Genomic DNA, 20,041 nt, shown 5'->3' on the forward strand with positions numbered 1-20,041 from the left:
AGGACGCAGGTCGGAGAGGACGCAGGTCGGAGAGGACGCAGGTCGGGGAGGACGCAGGTTGGCAAGGACGCAGGTCGGGGAGGACGCAGGTCGGCGAGGACGCAGGTTGGGGAAGACGCAGGTCGGCGAGGACGCAGGTCGGCGAAGACGCAGGTCGGCGAGGACGCAGGTCGACGAGGACGCAGGACTGTGAGGACGCAGGACTGTGAGGACGCAGGACTGTGAGGACACAGGTCGGAGAGGACACAGGTCGGCAAAGACGCAGGTCGGGGAGGACGCAGGTTGGGGAAGACGCAGGTCGGAGAGGACGCAGGTCGGGAAGGACGCAGGTCGGCGAGGACGCAGGTCGGCGAAGACGCAGGTCGGCGAGGACGCAGGTCGGGGAGGACGCAGGTCGGGGAGGACGCAGGTCGGGGAGGACGCAGGTCGGAGAGGACGCAGGTCGGCAAAGACGCAGGTCGGGGAGGACGCAGGTCGGCAAAGACGCAGGTTGGGGAGGACGCAGGTCGGAGAGGACGCAGGTCGGGAAGGACGCAGGTTGGGGAGGACGCAGGTCGGAGAGGACGCAGGTCGGCAAAGACGCAGGTCGGGGAGGACGCAGGTCGGCAAAGACGCAGGTTGGGGAGGACGCAGGTCGGAGAGGACGCAGGTCGGGGAAGACGCAGGTCGGGGAGGACGCAGGTTGGGGAGGACGCAGGTCGGGGAGGACGCAGGTCGGGGAGGATGCAGGTCGGGGAGGACGCAGGTCGGAGAGGACGCAGGTCGGGGAGGACGCAGGTCGGAGAGGACGCAGGTCGGAGAGGATGCAGGTCGGGGAAGATGCAGGTCGGGGAGGACGCAGGTTGGGGAGGACGCAGGTCGGAGAGGACGCAGGTCGGTGAAGGACGCAGGTTGGGGAGGACGCAGGTCGGGGAGGACGCAGGTCGGGGAAGACGCAGGTCGGGGAGGACGCAGGTCGGAGAGGACGCAGGTCGGGGAGGATGCAGGTCGGGGAGGACGCAGGTCGGGGAGGACGCAGGTCGGGGAGGACGCAGGTCGGGGAGGACGCAGGTCGGGGAGGACGCAGGTCGGCGAGGACGCAGGTCGGCGAGGACGCAGGTCTGTGAATTGTCGGCGGGGAGTTAAACTCTTCTAATGTTAACAATTGTCAAAGAGCGGATCTCGGATCTGGCCTGAAGAAGACGGACGGAGTGGAGAAACTTGTGAGGGATAAACATTTCTATAAACGCACATTGTCGGCTCTCCTCCTAGAATACGGATTACGGGGACAATATACGCAGCGCAGGACAGAAGAGAAGATCCATTTTCTGTGGGAAATACAGAAATCCCGGGACGGAACGCAGGTCAGTAAAACGCATTCCGCATCTCCCTGCGTTTTGTTTCTTTGATGGGAATTTCCAGAAAGAAAAGTTTCATGCGGTTTTCCTCATCTGCTCTATTGTACAAAGCCTGCTGCTCACAGAGCTCAATAGCTCAAGCTGTCCTTTACACACAGAAAAGTGCATGCAATGGACTCCTCCCCCTCGTCTATTTTAGGGGGAGGAGTCTGCAAATGAGCGTCTCCCTTCCCTTATTTTACCAAATCCTCGGAGTCCATAGAGCACAGCACTCTTCTCCTCGGAGTCCATAGAGCACAGCACTCTTCTCCTCGGAGTCCATAGAGCACAGCACTCTTCTCCTCGGAGTCCATAGAGCACAGCACTCTCCTCTCCTTGGAGTCCATAGAGCACAGCACTCTTCTCCTCGGAGTCCATAGAGCACAGCACTCTTCTCCTCGGAGTCCATAGAGCACAGCACTCTTCTCCTCGGAGTCCATAGAGCACAGCACTCTCCTCTCCTCGGAGTCCATAGAGCACAGCACTCTTCTCCTCGGAGTCCATAGAGCACAGCACTCTTCTCCTCGGAGTCCATAGAGCACAGCACTCTTCTCCTCGGAGTCCATAGAGCACAGCACTCTCCTCTCCTTGGAGTCCATAGAGCACAGCACTCTTCTCCTCGGAGTCCATAGAGCACAGCACTCTTCTCCTCGGAGTCCATAGAGCACAGCACTCTTCTCCTCGGAGTCCATAGAGCACAGCACTCTCCTCTCCTTGGAGTCCATAGAGCACAGCACTCTTCTCCTCGGAGTCCATAGAGCACAGCACTCTTCTCCTTGGAGTCCATAGAGCACAGCACTCTTCTCCTCGGAGTCCATAGAGCACAGCACTCTTCTCCTCGGAGTCCATAGAGCACAGCACTCTTCTCCTCGGAGTCCATAGAGCACAGCACTCTCCTCTCCTTGGAGTCCATAGAGCACAGCACTCTTCTCCTTGGAGTCCATAGAGCACAGCACTCTTCTCCTCGGAGTCCATAGAGCACAGCACTCTTCTCCTCGGAGGCCATAGAGCACAGCACTCTCTGACATACTCCACCCCGCTCTGACACCCCCCACCCCGCTCTGACACCCCCCACCCCGCTCTGACACTCCCACCCCGCTCTGACACCCCCCACCCCGCTCTGACACTCCCACCCCGCTCTGACACCCCCCACCCCGCTCTGACACCCCTCACCCCGCTCTGACATCCCCCACCCCGCTCTGACACCCCCCACCCCGCTCTGACACCCCCCACCCCGCTCTGACATCCCCCACCCCGCTCTGACACCCCCCACCCCGCTCTGACACCCCTCACCCCGCTCTGACATCCCCCACCCCGCTCTGACACCCCCCACCCCGCTCTGACACCCCCCACCCCGCTCTGACACCCCTCACCCCGCTCTGACACCCCTCACCCCGCTCTGACACCCCCCACCCCGCTCTGACACCCCCCACCCCCCCCCTTCACCATGATGATAAGTCTCATCATGGCGAGGAGCACAGATAGGACTTACCATCATGGCGAGGAGCACAGATAGGACTTACCATCATGGCGAGGAGCACAGATAGGACTTACCATCATGGCGAGGAGAACAGATAGGACTTACCATCATGGCGAGGAGCACAGATAGGACTTACCATCATGGCAAGGAGCACAGATAGGACTTACCATCATGGCGAGGAGCACAGATAGGACTTACCATCATGGTGATGAGCACAGATAGGACTTACCATCATGGCGAGGAGCACAGATAGGACTTACCATCATGGCGATGAGCACAGATAGGACTTACCATCATGGCGATGAGCGCACAGATGTAGCTCTGGTTCAGGATGACGTTGGCCAGCAGGGGGAGCGGCGATTGCTCTTTTGATGTTTTGGGTTTTTCATCTGTTCAAAGAAAACATCATTAATGGGATTCTCTGCCGTTTTTTGGTTGAACCAACTAATGCAGAATGAATACGAGGATCTGGAGCCTAATGCAGAATGAATACGAGGATCTGGAGCCTAATGCAGAATGAATACGAGGTTTTGGGGCCTAATGCAGAATGAATACGAGGATCTGGAGCCTAATGCAGAATGAATATGAGGATCTGGGGCCTAATGCAGAATGAATACGAGGATCTGGAGCCTAATGCAGAATGAATACGAGGATCTGGAGCCTAATGCAGAATGAATACGAGGATCTGGAGCCTAATGCATAATGAATACGAGGATCTGGGGCCTAATGCAGAATGAATACGAGGTTTTGGGGCCTAATGCAGAATGAATACGAGGATCTGGAGCCTAATGCAGAATGAATACGAGGATCTGGAGCCTAATGCAGAATGAATACGAGGATCTGGAGCCTAATGCATAATGAATACAAGGATCTGGGGCCTAATGCAGAATGAATACGAGGATCTGGAGTCTAATGCAGAATGAATACGAGGATCTGGAGCCTAATGCAGAATAAATACTAGGATCTGGAGCCTAATGCAGAATGAATACGAGGATCTGGAGCCTAATGCATAATGAATACAAGGATCTGGGGCCTAATGCAGAATGAATACGAGGATCTGGAGTCTAATGCAGAATGAATACGAGGATCTGGGGCCTAATGCAGAATGAATACGAGGATCTGGGGCCTAATGCAGAATGAATACGAGGATCTGGAGCCTAATGCAGAATGAATACGAGGATCTGGAGCCTAATGCAGAATGAATACGAGGATCTGGAGCCTAATGCATAATGAATACGAGGATCTGGAGCCTAATGCATAATGAATACGAGGATCTGGGGCCTAATGCAGAATGAATATGAGGATCTGGAGCCTAATGCAGAATGAATACGAGGTTTTGGGGCCTAATGCAGAATGAATAGAAGGATCTGGGGCCTAATGCAGAATGAATACGAGGATCTGGGGCCTAATGCAGAATGAATACGAGGATCTGGAGCCTAATGCAGAATGAATACGAGGATCTGGGGCCTAATGCAGAATGAATACGAGGATCTGGAGTCTAATGCAGAATGAATATGAGGATCTGGGGCCTAATGCAGAATAAATACGAGGATCTGGAGCCTAATGCAGAATGAATACGAGGATCTGGAGCCTAATGCAGAATGAATACGAGGATCTGGAGCCTAATGCAGAATGAATACGAGGATCTGGGGCCTAATGCAGAATGAATACGAGGATCTGGGGCCTAATGCAGAATGAATATGAGGATCTGGAGCCTAATGCAGAATGAATACGAGGTTTTGGGGCCTAATGCAGAATGAATACGAGGATCTGGAGCCTAATGCAGAATGAATATGAGGATCTGGGGCCTAATGCAGAATGAATACGAGGATCTGGAGCCTAATGCAGAATGAATACGAGGATCTGGAGCCTAATGCAGAATGAATACGAGGATCTGGAGCCTAATGCATAATGAATACGAGGATCTGGGGCCTAATGCAGAATGAATACGAGGTTTTGGGGCCTAATGCAGAATGAATACGAGGATCTGGAGCCTAATGCAGAATGAATACGAGGATCTGGAGCCTAATGCAGAATGAATACGAGGATCTGGAGCCTAATGCATAATGAATACAAGGATCTGGGGCCTAATGCAGAATGAATACGAGGATCTGGAGTCTAATGCAGAATGAATACGAGGATCTGGAGCCTAATGCAGAATAAATACTAGGATCTGGAGCCTAATGCAGAATGAATACGAGGATCTGGAGCCTAATGCATAATGAATACGAGGATCTGGAGCCTAATGCATAATGAATACGAGGATCTGGGGCCTAATGCAGAATGAATATGAGGATCTGGAGCCTAATGCAGAATGAATACGAGGTTTTGGGGCCTAATGCAGAATGAATAGAAGGATCTGGGGCCTAATGCAGAATGAATACGAGGATCTGGGGCCTAATGCAGAATGAATACGAGGATCTGGAGCCTAATGCAGAATGAATACGAGGATCTGGGGCCTAATGCAGAATGAATACGAGGATCTGGAGTCTAATGCAGAATGAATATGAGGATCTGGGGCCTAATGCAGAATAAATACGAGGATCTGGAGCCTAATGCAGAATGAATACGAGGATCTGGAGCCTAATGCAGAATGAATACGAGGATCTGGAGCCTAATGCAGAATGAATACGAGGATCTGGGGCCTAATGCAGAATGAATACGAGGATCTGGGGCCTAATGCAGAATGAATATGAGGATCTGGAGCCTAATGCAGAATGAATATGAGGATCTGGGGCCTAATGCAGAATGAATATGAGGATCTGGGGCCTAATGCAGAATGAATATGAGGATCTGGGGCCTAATGCAGAATGAATATGAGGATCTGGAGTCTAATGCAGAATGAATATGAGGATCTGGGGCCTAATGCAGAATGAATACGAGGATCTGGGGCCTAATGCAGAATGAATATGAGGATCTGGAGCCTAATGCAGAATGAATATGAGGATCTGGAGCCTAATGCAGAATGAATATGAGGATCTGGAGCCTAATGCAGAATGAATACGAGGATCTGGAGTCTAATGCAGAATGAATATGAGGATCTGGAGCCTAATGCAGAATGAATACGAGGATCTGGAGCCTAATGCAGAATGAATACGAGGATCTGGGGCCTAATGCAGAATGAATACGAGGATCTGTAGTCTAATGCAGAATGAATACGAGGATCTGACGGGTGGGTGACGGGTGAGTGACGGGTGGGTGACGGGTGGGTGAGGGGTGGGTGTCGGGTGGGTGAGGGGTGAGTGACGGGTGGGTGTCGGGTGGGTGAGGGGTGGGTGAGTGAGGGGTGAGTGACGGGTGGGTGTCGGGTGGGAGAGGGGTGGGTGAGGGGTGGGAGAGGGCTGGGTGACGGGTGGGTGAGGGGTGGGTGAGGGCTGGGTGACGGGTGGGTGAGGGGTGAGTGTCGGGTGGGTGAGGGCTGGGTGACGGGTGGGTGAGGGGTGGGTGAGGGGTGAGTGTCGGGTGGGTGAGGGGTGGGTGACGGGTGGGTGAGGGGAGAGTGACGGGTGGGTGAGGGGTGAGTGACGGGTGGGTGTCGGGTGGGTGAGGGGTGGGTGACGGGTGGGTGAGGGGAGAGTGACGGGTGGGTGAGGGGAGAGTGACGGGTGGGTGAGGGGTGAGTGACGGGTGAGTGAGGGGTGGGTGTCGGGTGGGTGAGGGGTGGGTGAGGGGAGAGTGACGGGTGGGTGAGGGGAGAGTGACGGGTGGGTGAGGGGAGAGTGACGGGTGGGTGAGGGGTGAGTGTCGGGTGGGTGAGGGGTGAGTGAGGGGTGGGTGTCGGGTGGGTGAGGGGAGAGTGACGGGTGGGTGAGGGGTGAGTGTCGGGTGGGTGAGGGGTGAGTGAGGGGTGGGTGAGGGGTGAGTGTCGGGTGGGTGAGGGGTGAGTGACGGGTGAGTGAGGGGTGGGTGTCGGGTGGGTGAGGGGTGGGTGACGGGTGGGTGTCGGGTGGGTGAGGGGTGGGTGAGGGGAGAGTGACGGGTGGGTGAGGGGAGAGTGACGGGTGGGTGAGGGGTGAGTGTCGGGTGGGTGAGGGGTGGGTGAGGGGAGAGTGACGGGTGGGTGATGGGTGGGTGAGGGGTGAGTGAGGGGTGGGTGAGGGGAGAGTGACGGGTGGGTGAGGGGTGGGTGTCGGGTGGGTGAGGGGTGGGTGACGGGTGGGTGAGGGGTGGGTGACGGGTGAGTGAGGGGTGAGTGTCGGGTGGGTGAGGGGTGAGTGTCGGGTGGGTGAGGGGAGAGTGACGGGTGGGTGAGGGGTGGGTGTCGGGTGGGTGAGGGGTGGGTGTCGGGTAGGTGAGGGGAGAGTGACGGGTGAGTGAGGGGTGGGTGAGGGGTGGGTGAGGGGAGAGTGACGGGTGGGTGAGGGGTGAGTGATGGGTGGGTGAGGGGAGAGTGACGGGTGGGTGTCGGGTGGGTGAGGGGAGAGTGACGGGTGGGTGACGGGTGAGTGAGGGGTGGGTGAGGGGAGAGTGACGGGTGGGTGAGGGGAGAGTGACGGGTGGGTGAGGGGTGGGTGTCGGGTGGGTGAGGGGTGGGTGACGGGTGAGTGAGGGGTGAGTGTCGGGTGGGTGAGGGGAGAGTGACGGGTGGGTGACGGGTGGGTGAGGGGTGCAGAATGAATACGAGGATCTGGAGCCTAATGCAGAATGAATAGAAGGATCTGGAGCCTAATGCAGAATGAATATGAGGATCTGGGGCCTAATGCAGAATGAATACGAGGATCTGGAGCCTAATGCAGAATGAATATGAGGATCTGGGGCCTAATGCAGAATGAATACGAGGATCTGGAGTCTAATGCAGAATGAATAGAAGGATCTGGAGCCTAATGCAGAATGAATATGAGGATCTGGAGTCTAATGCAGAATGAATACGAGGATCTGGAGCCTAATGCAGAATGAATACGAGGATCTGGAGTCTAATGCAGAATGAATAGAAGGATCTGGAGCCTAATGCAGAATGAATATGAGGATCTGGGGCCTAATGCAGAATGAATATGAGGATCTGGAGCCTAATGCAGAATGAATATGAGGATCTGGAGCCTAATGCAGAATGAATATGAGGATCTGGAGCCTAATGCAGAATGAATATGAGGATCTGGAGCCTAATGCAGAATGAATATGAGGATCTGGAGCCTAATGCAGAATGAATATGAGGATCTGGGGCCTAATGCAGAATGAATATGAGGATCTGGAGCCTAATGCAGAATGAATATGAGGATCTGGGGCCTAATGCAGAATGAATATGAGGATCTGGGGCCTAATGCAGAATGAATATGAGGATCTGGGGCCTAATGCAGAATGAATATGAGGATCTGGAGCCTAATGCAGAATGAATATGAGGATCTGGAGCCTAATGCAGAATGAATATGAGGATCTGGAGCCTAATGCAGAATGAATATGAGGATCTGGGGCCTAATGCATAATGAATACGAGGATCTGGAGTCTAATGCAGAATGAATACGAGGATCTGGAGCCTAATGCAGAATGAATAGAAGGATCTGGAGTCTAATGCAGAATGAATATGAGGATCTGGGGCCTAATGCATAATGAATACGAGGATCTGACGGGTGAGTGACGGGTGGGTGAGGGGTGGGTGTCGGGTGGGTGAGTGACGGGTGGGTGTCGGGTGGGAGAGGGGTGGGTGAGGGGAGAGTGACGGGTGGGTGAGGGGTGAGTGATGGGTGGGTGAGGGGAGAGTGACGGGTGGGTGTCGGGTGGGTGAGGGGAGAGTGACGGGTGGGTGACGGGTGGGTGAGGGGTGAGTGAGGGGTGGGTGAGGGGAGAGTGACGGGTGGGTGTCGGGTGGGTGAGGGGTGGGTGACGGGTGGGTGAGGGGTGAGTGTCGGGTGGGTGAGGGGAGAGTGACGGGTGGGTGAGGGGAGAGTGACGGGTGGGTGAGGGGTGAGTGACGGGTGGGTGAGGGGAGAGTGACGGGTGGGTGAGGGGAGAGTGACGGGTGGGTGAGGCGAGAGTGACGGGTGGGTGAGGGGTGAGTGAGGGGTGGGTGTCGGGTGGGTGAGGGGAGAGTGACGGGTGGGTGAGGGGTGGGGGGGGGGGGGGGGGGGGGGGGGGGGGGGGGGGGGGGGGGTGGGGGGGGGGGGGGGGGGGGGGGGGGGGGGGGGGGGGGGGGGGTGGGGGGGGGGGGGGGGGGGGGAGGGGGGGGGGGGGGGGGGGGGGGGGGGGGGGGGGGGGGGGGGGGGGGGGGGGGGGGGGGGGGGGGGGGGGGGGGGGGGGGGGGGGGGGGGGGGGGGGGGGGGGGGGGGGGGGGGGGGGGGGGGGGGGGGGGGGGGGGTGGGGGGGGGGGGGGGGGGGGGGGGGGGGGGGGGGTGGGGGGGGGGGGGGGGGGGGGGGGGGGGGGGGGGGGGGGGGGGGGGGGGGGGGGGGGGGGGGGGGGGGGGGGGGGGGGGGGGGGGGGGGGGGGGGGGGGGGGGGGGGGGGGGGGGGGGGGGGGGGGGGGGGGGGGGGGGGGGGGGGGGGGGGGGGGGGGGGGGGGGGGGGGGGGGGGGTGGGGGGGGGGGGGGGGGGGGGGGGGGGGGGGGGGGGGGGGGGGGGGGGGGGGGGGGGGGGGGGGGGGGGGGGGGGGGGGGGGGGGGGGGGGGGGGGGGGGGGGGGGGGGGGGGGGGGGGGGTGGGGGGGGGGGGGGGGGGGGGGGGAGGGGGGGGGGGGGGGGGGGGGGGGGGGGGGGGGGGGGGGGGGGGGGGGGGGGGGGGGGGGGGGGGGGGGGGGGGGGTGGGGGGGGGGGGGGGGGGGGGGGGGGGGGGGGGGGGGAGGGGGGGGGGGGGGGGGGGGGGGGGGGGGGGGGGGGGGGGGGGGGGGGGAGGGGGGGGGGGGGGGGGGGGGGGGGGGGGGAGGGGGGGGGGGGGGGGGGGGGGGGGGGGGGGGGGGGGGGGGGGGGGGGGGGGGGGGGGGGGGTGAGGGGTGGGTGTCGGGTGGGTGAGGGGTGGGTGACGGGTGAGTGAGGGGTGAGTGTCGGGTGGGTGAGGGGTGAGTGTCGGGTGGGTGAGGGGAGAGTGACGGGTGGGTGACGGGTGGGTGAGGGGTGGGTGAGGGGTGGGTGAGGGGAGAGTGACGGGTGGGTGAGGGGTGAGTGACGGGTGAGTGATGGGTGGGTGAGGGGAGAGTGACGGGTGAGGGGAGAGTGACGGGTGGGTGAGGGGTGGGTGAGGGGTGGGTGAGGGGTGGGTGTCGGGTGGGTGAGGGGTGAGTGATGGGTGGGTGAGGGGTGAGTGTCGGGTGGGTGAGGGGTGAGTGACGGGTGAGTGATGGGTGGGTGAGGGGAGAGTGACGGGTGAGGGGAGAGTGACGGGTGGGTGAGGGGTGGGTGACGGGTGGGTGAGGGGTGGGTGAGGGGTGGGTGACGGGTGGGTGTCGGGTGGGTGAGGGGTGAGTGAGGGGAGAGTGACGGGTGGGTGAGGGGAGAGTGACGGGTGGGTGAGGGGAGAGTGACGGGTGGGTGAGGGGAGAGTGATGGGTGGGTGAGGGGTGAGTGAGGGGAGAGTGTCGGGTGGGTGAGGGGAGAGTGACGGGTGGGTGAGGGGAGAGTGACGGGTGGGTGAGGGGAGAGTGACGGGTGGGTGAGGGGTGGGTGACGGGTGGGTGAGGGGTGGGTGACGGGTGGGTGAGGGGAGAGTGACGGGTGGGTGAGGGGTGAGTGACGGGTGGGTGAGGGGTGGGTGACGGGTGGGTAAGGGGTGGGTGAGGGGAGAGTGACGGGTGAGTGAGGGGTGAGTGAGGGGTGGGTGTCGGGTGGGTAAGGGGTGGGTGAGGGGAGAGTGACGGGTGGGTGAGGGGTGAGTGACGGGTGGGTGAGGGGTGGGTGACGGGTGGGTAAGGGGTGGGTGAGGGGAGAGTGACGGGTGAGTGAGGGGTGAGTGAGGGGTGGGTGTTGGGTGGGTAAGGGGTGGGTGAGGGGAGAGTGACGGGTGGGTGAGGGGTGAGTGATGGGTGGGTGAGGGGAGAGTGACGGGTGGGTGAGGGGTGGGTGAGGGGTGGGTGTCGGGTGGGTAAGGGGTGGGTGAGGGGAGAGTGACGGGTGGGTGAGGGGAGAGTGACGGGTGGGTGAGGGGTGGGTGACGGGTGGGTGAGGGGTGGGTGTCGGGTGGGTAAGGGGTGGGTGAGGGGAGAGTGACGGGTGGGTGAGGGGAGAGTGATGGGTGGGTGAGGGGAGAGGTCCATGACTAACACAGGTTATCCAATGGAGTTTATCATTTTTTATACACAGAAGAGACAGAAATGTAAATCTGCCGGTTCTTCCGTCTTCCGATCACAGAACTCTCCATCAGAAAATACCACCCGCCTGGCTGTCTGTAACCCAAGACTCTGCATTCCTGGATGTTCAGGGGATCGGCTTCCACATTTCTCTACAAGGAATCGATCGTCTTCAGGAAGGAGGTGGAATATTTTGCCCTTTTCATCATTTTACAGTAAGGAGACGTTTGTCTTTAATTTGCCCTCCCCTCCCCCCTCGTGCCCCCCCCCCGTGCCCTATCCCCCCCCCGGAGGAATGCACACGGATCTTCATAGACACAGGTGTACTCCGGGTGCAGAGAAAAGGCTCAGCAGATGAAAGACAAACGTTTTGTGGTTTGGATTCTCTTTGAACTCCAATTTCAGATCCTCCTCTCGGGACACAAGAGACCCGCTGAGCCGGTTACAGCCGGACCTCCCGCATGACGTCACATCCCTGGACACCCCCCGCGTGACGTCACATCCCTGGACCCCCCCCGCGTGACGTCACATCCCTGGACCCCCCCCGCGTGACGTCACATCCCTGGCCCCCCCCCCCCGTGACGTCACATCCCTGGACCCCCCCCCCCGTGACGTCACATCCCTGGACCCCCCCCGCGTGACGTCACATCCCTGGACCCCCCCCCGCGTGACGTCACATCCCTGGAACCCCCCCCCCCCCCCGCGTGACGTCACATCCCTGGACAACTTCCACCCCCCCCGCGTGACGTCACATCCCTGGACAACTTCCCCCCCCCCCCCCCCCCCGCGTGACGTCACATCCCTGGACCCCTCGGGGACACGACCTATGACCTAGAGGTGGGATGATCACTTCACCCCCCATTACTTGTACAGGAAACAAGGGGAAATCTCCCCATCAGTGTGGTGCCTCTAGGAGACACTCGGTATGTATTTCCCTCCATTATAATGGAAAGGTTTGTGATCGGTCACATGACTAGGGAAGGGTCGGTCACATGACTAGGGAAGGGTCGGTCACATGACTAGGGAAGGGCCGGTCACATGACTAGGGAAGGGCCGGTCACATGACTAGGGAAGGGCCGGTCACATGACTAGGGAAGGGCCGGTCACATGACTAGGGAAGGGCCGGTCACATGACTAGGGAAGGGTCGGTCACATGACTAGGGAAGGGTCGGTCACATGACTAGGGAAGGGTCGGTCACATGACTAGGGAAGGGTCGGTCACATGACTAGGGAAGGGTCGGTCACATGACTAGGGAAGGGTCGGTCACATGACTAGGGAAGGGTCGGTCACATGACTAGGGAAGGGTCGGTCACATGACTAGGGAAGGGTCGGTCACATAACTAGGGAAGGGTCGGTCACATGACTAGGGAAGGATCGGTCACATGATTAAGGAAGGGTCGGTCACATGACTAGGGAAGGGTCGGTCACATGACTAGGGAAGGGTCGGTCACATGACTAGGGAAGGGTCGGTCACATGACTAGGGAAGGGTCGGTCACATGACTAGGGAAGGGTCGGTCACATGACTAGGGAAGGGTCGGTCACATGACTAGGGAAGGGTCGGTCACATGACTAGGGAAGGGTCGGTCACATGACTAGGGAAGGGTCGGTCACATGACTAGGGAAGGATCGGTCACATGACTAGGGAATGATCGGTCACATGACTAGGGAAGGGTCGGTCACATGACTAGGGAAGGGTCGGTCACATGACTAGGGAAGGGTCGGTCACTTGACTAGGGAAGGATCGGTCACATGACTAGGGAAGGATCGGTCACATGACTAGGGAAGGGTCGGTCACATGACTAGGGAAGGGTCGGTCACATGACTAGGGAAGGGTCGGTCACATGACTAGGGAAGGGTCGGTCACATGACTAGGGAAGGGCCGGTCACATGACGAGGGAAGGGTCGGTCACATGACTAGGGAAGGATCGGTCACATGACTAGGGAAGGGTCGGTCACATGACTAGGGAAGGGTCGGTCACATGACTAGGGAAGGGTCGGTCACATGACTAGGGAAGGGCCGGTCACATGACTAGGGAAGGGCCGGTCACATGACTAGGGAAGGGCCGGTCACATGACTAGGGAAGGATCGGTCACATGACTAGGGAATGATCGGTCACATGACTAGGGAAGGGCCGGTCACATGACTAGGGAAGGGTCGGTCACATGACTAGGGAAGGGTCGGTCACATGACTAGGGAAGGGTCGGTCACATGACTAGGGAAGGGTCGGTCACATGACTAGGGAAGGGTCGGTCACATGACTAGGGAAGGGTCGGTCACATGACTAGGGAAGGGCCGGTCACATGACTAGGGAAGGGCCGGTCACATGACTAGGGAAGGGTCGGTCACATGACTAGGGAAGGGCCGGTCACATGACTAGGGAAGGGCCGGTCACATGACTAGGGAAGGATCGGTCACATGACTAGGGAAGGGTCGGTCACATGACTAGGGAAGGGTCGGTCACATGACTAGGGAAGGGCCGGTCACATGACTAGGGAAGGGCCGGTCACATGACTAGGGAAGGGCCGGTCACATGACTAGGGAAGGGTCGGTCACATGACTAGGGAAGGGCCGGTCACATGACTAGGGAAGGGCCGGTCACATGACTAGGGAAGGGTCGGTCACATGACTAGGGAAGGGTCGGTCACATGACTAGGGAAGGGTCGGTCACATGACTAGGGAAGGGTCGGTCACATGACGAGGGAAGGGTCGGTCACATGACTAGGGAAGGGTCGGTCACATGACTAGGGAAGGGTCGGTCACATGACTAGGGAAGGGTCGGTCACATGACTAGGGAAGGGTCGGTCACATGACTAGGGAAGGGTCGCTCACATGACTAGGGAAGGATCGCTCACATGACTAGGGAAGGGTCGGTCACATGACTAGGGAAGGGTCGGTCACATGACTAGGGAAGGGTCGGTCACATGACTAGGGAAGGGTCGCTCACATGACTAGGGAAGGGTCGCTCACATGACTAGGGAAGGGTCGGTCACATGACTAGGGAAGGGTCGGTCACATGACTAGGGAAGGGTCGGTCACATGACGAGGGAAGGGTCGGTCACATGACGAGGGAAGGGTCGGTCACATGACTAGGGAAGGGTCGGTCACATGACTAGGGAAGGGTCGGTCACATGACTAGGGAAGGGTCGGTCACATGACTAGGGAAGGGTCGGTCACATGACTAGGGAAGGGTCGGTCACATGACTAGGGAAGGGTCGGTCACATGACTAGGGAAGGGTCGGTCACATGACTAGGGAAGGGTCGGTCACATGACTAGGGAAGGGTCGGTCACATGACTAGGGAAGGGTCGGTCACATGACTAGGGAAGGATCGGTCACATGACTAGGGAAGGGTCGGTCACATGACTAGGGAAGGGTCGGTCACATGACTAGGGAAGGGTCGGTCACTTGACTAGGGAAGGATCGGTCACATGACTAGGGAAGGATCGGTCACATGACTAGGGAAGGGTCGGTCACATGACTAGGGAAGGATCGGTCACATGACTAGGGAAGGGTCAGTCACATGACTAGGGAAGGATCGGTCACATGACTAGGGAAGGGTCGGCCACATGACTAGGGAAGGATCGGCCCCCTATGAATGTAAGAAAAGCCTCGTACCGGGGTGGGGGGTGGAAGACGGCCGGATGACATGAACGGTACAATCCTGAGGATCTTCACTGCCGCTGGACAACATGGGCTGCGGGATAAAGAGGGAGGAGAAGACATCAGTAATTCAAACATCTGAAGCACAACTGATGGAGGAGACCCCCTGCCAGGTCTCCCCGAAAGTAAAAGAAAATCCCCCCAAATTTAGGATTGTCCCCAGAATAGGAATAGAGGGGAAATGGGGACACCCGGGGATTCCCCACGTTGGAGGGATTTCCTCTCACTTTCATTTCTTGTGGAATTTGGTGGCTTTTCTTCTGGTGACCAGAAAGATACACAAGTAGGGACCTCCTCTGGGGGACACAAGTAGGGACTCTCTCTGGGGGACACAAGTAGGGACCGTCTCTGGGGGACACAAGTAGGGACCTCCTCTGGGGGACACAAGTAGGGACCGTCTCTGGGGGACACAAGTAGGGACCGTCTCTGGGGGACACAAGTAAGGACTCTCTCTGGGGGACACAAGTAGGGACTCTCTCTGGGGGACACAAGTAGGGACCGTCTCTGGGGGACACAAGTAGGGACCTCCTCTGGGGGACACAAGCAGGGACCGTCTCTGGGGGACACAAGTAGGGACCTCCTCTGGGGGACACAAGTAGGGACCTTCTCTGGGGGACACAAGTAGGGACCTCCTCTGGGGGACACAAGTAGGGACCTTCTCTGGGGGACACAAGTAGGGACCTCCTCTGGGGGACACAAGTAGAGACCTTCTCTGGGGGACACAAGTAGAGACCTTCTCTGGGGGACACAAGTAGAGACCTTCTCTGGAGGACACAAGTAGGGACCTCCTCTGGGGGACACAAGTAGGGACCTCCTCTGGGGGACACAAGTAGGGACCTCCTCTGGGGGACACAAGTAGGGACCTCCTCTGGGGGACACAAGTGGGGACCTTCTCTGGGGGACACAAGTAGAGACCTTCTCTGGGGGACACAAGTAGAGACCTTCTCTGGGGGACACAAGTAGGGACCTTCTCTGGGGGACACAAGTAGGGACCTCCTCTGGGGGACACAAGTAGGGACCTTCTCTGGGGGACACAAGTAGGGACCTCCTCTGGGGGACACAAGTAGGGACCTCCTCTGGGGGACACAAGTAGGGACCTCCTCTGGGGGACACAAGTAGGGACTCTCTCTGGGGGACACAAGTAGGGACTCTCTCTGGGGGACACAAGTAGGGACCTTCTCTGGGGGACACAAGTAGGGACTCTCTCTGGGGGACACAAGTAGGGACTCTCTCTGGGGGACACAAGTAGGGACCTTCTCTGGGGGACACAAGTAGAGACCTTCTCTGGGGGACACAAGTAGGGACCTCCTCTGGGGGACACAAGTAGGGACCTTCTCTGGGGGACACAAGTAGGGACCTCCTCTGGGGGACACACGTGTGGAAAGCACAGACAGGATTGGCCAATAGCAGACGACTTTGTCAGCAGAACCAATTGGAATGGACTGCTGAGTTGGAGACGATCGGAATAGACGATCAGGTGATCATAAAACGTCCTCAGAGACACAAATGGGGATTATTGATGAACTTTTATATGATAATCGGGATCATTTCTTTATCACAGGGAGACAGGAAGTGAAGACAAATCTCCCCCATGGGGGTCATAACCCCTCTTTATTCTATCGGAGGTCCCGCCACTCACCTTGGTCTCCTCCCCCGCGCTGTACCGTTCCTTTGACCAGGACTCCACCAGTTCCAGGTCGTCCCCGGCAGGAGTGTCACCCGGATCGGCCCGGACACCATCCCCCTCCTGAGAAACAGAGAGCAGGAATTAGGAAGATAAATGGGGGCTCTGGTGTCACCTTCCTGTGAGTCGCCCCCTTTTATTGGGGAATCTGCCCCTCTGAGTGCCAAGATCCGCCCACCAGTCCAGCCCTCCCAGCGGAATAGTAACATGGAGGAGGGGCTGGAGGCGGACATTTCTGACCAATGAGGATGATACAAGAAGTTTGGAAGATCTCAGATACAGGCCGGCCAATGAGGATACAGGCCAGCCAATGAGGATACAGGCCAGCCAATGAGGATACAGGCCAGCCAATGAGGATACAGGCCAGCCAATGATACAGGCCAGCCAATGAGGATACAGGCCAGCCAATGAGGCTACAGGCCTGCCAATGATACAGGCCAGCCAATGAGGATACAGGCCAGCCAATGAGGCTACAGGCCGGCCAATGAGGCTACAGGCCAGCCAATGAGGCTACAGGCCGGCCAATGAGGATACAGGCCAGCCAATGAGGCTACAGGCCAGCCAATGAGGCTACAGGCCGGCCAATGAGGATACAGCCCAGCCAATGAGGATACAGGCCAGCCAATGAGGCTACAGGCCGGCCAATGAGGATACAGGCCAGCCAATGAGGATAAAGGCCAGCCAATGAGGATACAGGCCAGCCAATGAGGATACAGGCCAGCCAATGAGGATACAGGCCAGCCAATGATACAGGCCAGCCAATGAGGATACAGGCCAGCCAATGAGGATACACAGGCCAGCCAATGAGGATACAGGCCAGCCAATGATACAGGCCAGCCAATGAGGATACAGGCCAGCCAATGAGGATACAGGCCAGCCAATGATACAGGCCAGCCAATGAGGATACAGGCCAGCCAATGAGGATACACAGGCCAGCCAATGAGGATACAGGCCAGCCAATGATACAGGCCAGCCAATGAGGATACAGGCCAGCCAATGAGGATACAGGCCAGCCAATGATACAGGCCAGCCAATGAGGATACAGGCCAGCCAATGATACAGGCCAGCCAATGAGGATACAGGCCAGCCAATGAGGCTACAGGCCAGCCAATGAGGATACAGGCCAGCCAATGAGGCTACAGGCCAGCCAATGATACAGGCCAGCCAATGAGGATACAGGCCAGCCAATGAGGCTACAGGCCGGCCAATGAGGCTACAGGCCGGCCAATGAGGATACAGGCCAGCCAATGAGGATACAGGCCGGCCAATGAGGATAAAGGCCAGCCAATGAGGATACAGGCCAGCCAATGAGGATACAGGCCAGCCAATGAGGATACAGGCCAGCCAATGAGGATACAGGCCAGCCAATGAGGCTACAGGCCGGCCAATGAGGCTACAGGCCGGCCAATGAGGATACAGGCCAGCCAATGAGGATACAGGCCGGCCAATGAGGATACAGGCCGGCCAATGATACAGGCCAGCCAATGAGGCTACAGGCCGGCCAATGATACAGGCCAGCCAATGAGGATACAGGCCAGCCAATGAGGATACAGGCCAGCCAATGAGGATACAGGCCAGCCAATGAGGATACAGGCCAGCCAATGAGGAATGTAGGAGAAAAGTCCGGACAGAACAGCAAAGTGACAGATAAAGAAACTCATTTTATGTACTTAGAGGATTGATGGAGATCGACATGGAGATCGGCATGGAGATCGGCGGCTGAGATTGGCTTTCTAGGGGAAAGTGTTATAGATGGAGCCTCAGCGGATCCTCTGGATGTGGATCACTCACCTGGACACCGCCGGGGGTCTTCAGCTTCAACAAGGAGATGACCGCATAGTAGAGCAGCAGCAGAATTCCCGGGTTCACATAAACCGGCCAATCATGGCTTTGGTTGAGAATGAGGTCATCAACGCTCCCCGTGCAGTTGGAGTGATTAACGATGTCATTCAGTCCGAACAATCTGCAAGAAGAAGCCGGGGTCACAAATATACCGATATTCACAAGAAGATTCACCCATACATGTACAAGGGACCTCCCCCAACTACCAAGGGACCTCCCCCAACTACTAAGGAACCCCTCCCCAACTACTAAGGGAACCCCCCCCAACTACTAAGGAACCCCCCCCCCCCAACTACCAAGGGACCTCCCCCAACTACTAAGGAACCTCCCCCAACTACCAAGGGACCTCCCCCAGCTACTAAGGGACCTCCCCCAACTACCAAGGGACCTCCCCCAGCTACTAAGGGACCTCCCCCAACTACCAAGGGACCTCCCCCAACTACCAAGGGACCTCCCCCAACTACCAAGGGACCTCCCCCAACTACCAAGGGACCTCCCCCAACTACTAAGGAACCCCCCCCAACTACTAAGGGAACCCCCCCCAACTACTAAGGAACCCCCCCCCCCCAACTACCAAGGGACCTCCCCCAACTACTAAGGAACCTCCCCCAACTACCAAGGGACCTCCCCCAGCTACTAAGGGACCTCCCCCAACTACCAAGGGACCTCCCCCAACTACCAAGGAACCTCCCCCAACTACCAAGGAACCTCCCCCAACTACTAAGGGACCTCCCCCAACTACTAAGGGACCTCCCCCAACTACTAAGGAACCTCACCCAACTACTAAGGGACCTCCCCCAACTACTAAGGGACCTCTCCCAACTACTAAGGGACCTCCCCCAACTACCAAGGGACCTCCCCCAACTACCAAGGGACCTTCCCCAACTACCAAGGGACCTCCCCCAACTACCAAGGGACCTCCCCCAACTACTAAGGGACCTCCCCCAACTACTAAGGAACCTCCCCCAACTACTAAGGAACCTCCCCCAACTACCAAGGAACCTCACCCAACTACTAAGGGACCTCCCCCAACTACTAAGGGACCTCCCCCAACTACTAAGGGACCTCCCCCAACTACTAAGGAACCTCACCCAACTACTAAGGGACCTCCCCCAACTACTAAGGGACCTCTCCCAACTACCAAGGAACCTCACCCAACTACTAAGGGACCTCCCCCAACTACTAAGGAACCTCCCCCAACTACTAAGGAACCTCCCCCAACTACTAAGGGGGTCAAATACTTATTTTCCTCCATGTATAACATTTGTATCATGTGATCTCTGGAGTTTTGGTTGATCTTCTGTCTCCATCATATAAAATACACCTATGAGAGGAATTACAGACCCTTCATTTCTATGTAACGATCTGCAGGGGAGACGATCGGTATTTCCCCTCCCCCTCTGTATATCCACCATAAGTTTCATGAAGAGATTATCACATGATACAAGTGATTTTGTAAGTTTAGTTCAAACTCCTTCCCACTCGATAAAGAAGTCACACCCTCCAGAGGAAAAACCTTGCATCTGGGGGAACATTTCTATTGGACAGCAAGATCTTCTGTCACTATGACATCTTCTCCAGACAGCAATACACAACCCATCCCCCTCGTCTGGGAGGGAGGTTTTATATTAAATCAGCATGGAACCATCATCTACATCTGCCATTAGGCACTCTCCACCACTTGCTTTAGGTGCCTAAAAAGGAACAAAAAACCAGAGGATGCAGGGCCGGACGGAGGACGCAAAAAAAGAAGAAGACAGCGGGAAAAGGAGCAAGTGGTGGAGAGTGCAAT

At 58.1% G+C, this 20,041-nt stretch overlaps 1 protein-coding gene across 1 annotated transcript in view; it reads right to left on the reverse strand.

Moving 5' to 3' along the window:
• PIEZO1 (piezo type mechanosensitive ion channel component 1) overlaps positions 1-16,446 on the reverse strand; it is a 143,104-nt gene extending 126,658 nt beyond the window's left edge. Inside the window, exons 1-3 of the mRNA XM_040329671.1 lie at positions 16,363-16,446; positions 14,679-14,757; positions 3,148-3,245 (exon numbers count right to left, since the gene is read on the reverse strand). Of these exons, the coding sequence (XP_040185605.1) occupies positions 3,148-3,245; positions 14,679-14,754 (174 nt within the window). The 5' untranslated portion in view covers positions 14,755-14,757; positions 16,363-16,446. The remainder of the gene's footprint in view (positions 1-3,147; positions 3,246-14,678; positions 14,758-16,362) is intronic.
• Between the last annotated feature and the right edge of the window lie 3,595 nt (positions 16,447-20,041).

Source organism: Rana temporaria, chromosome 11 (genome assembly GCF_905171775.1).
Source record: "Rana temporaria chromosome 11, aRanTem1.1, whole genome shotgun sequence".
NCBI lineage: Eukaryota > Metazoa > Chordata > Amphibia > Anura > Ranidae > Rana > Rana temporaria.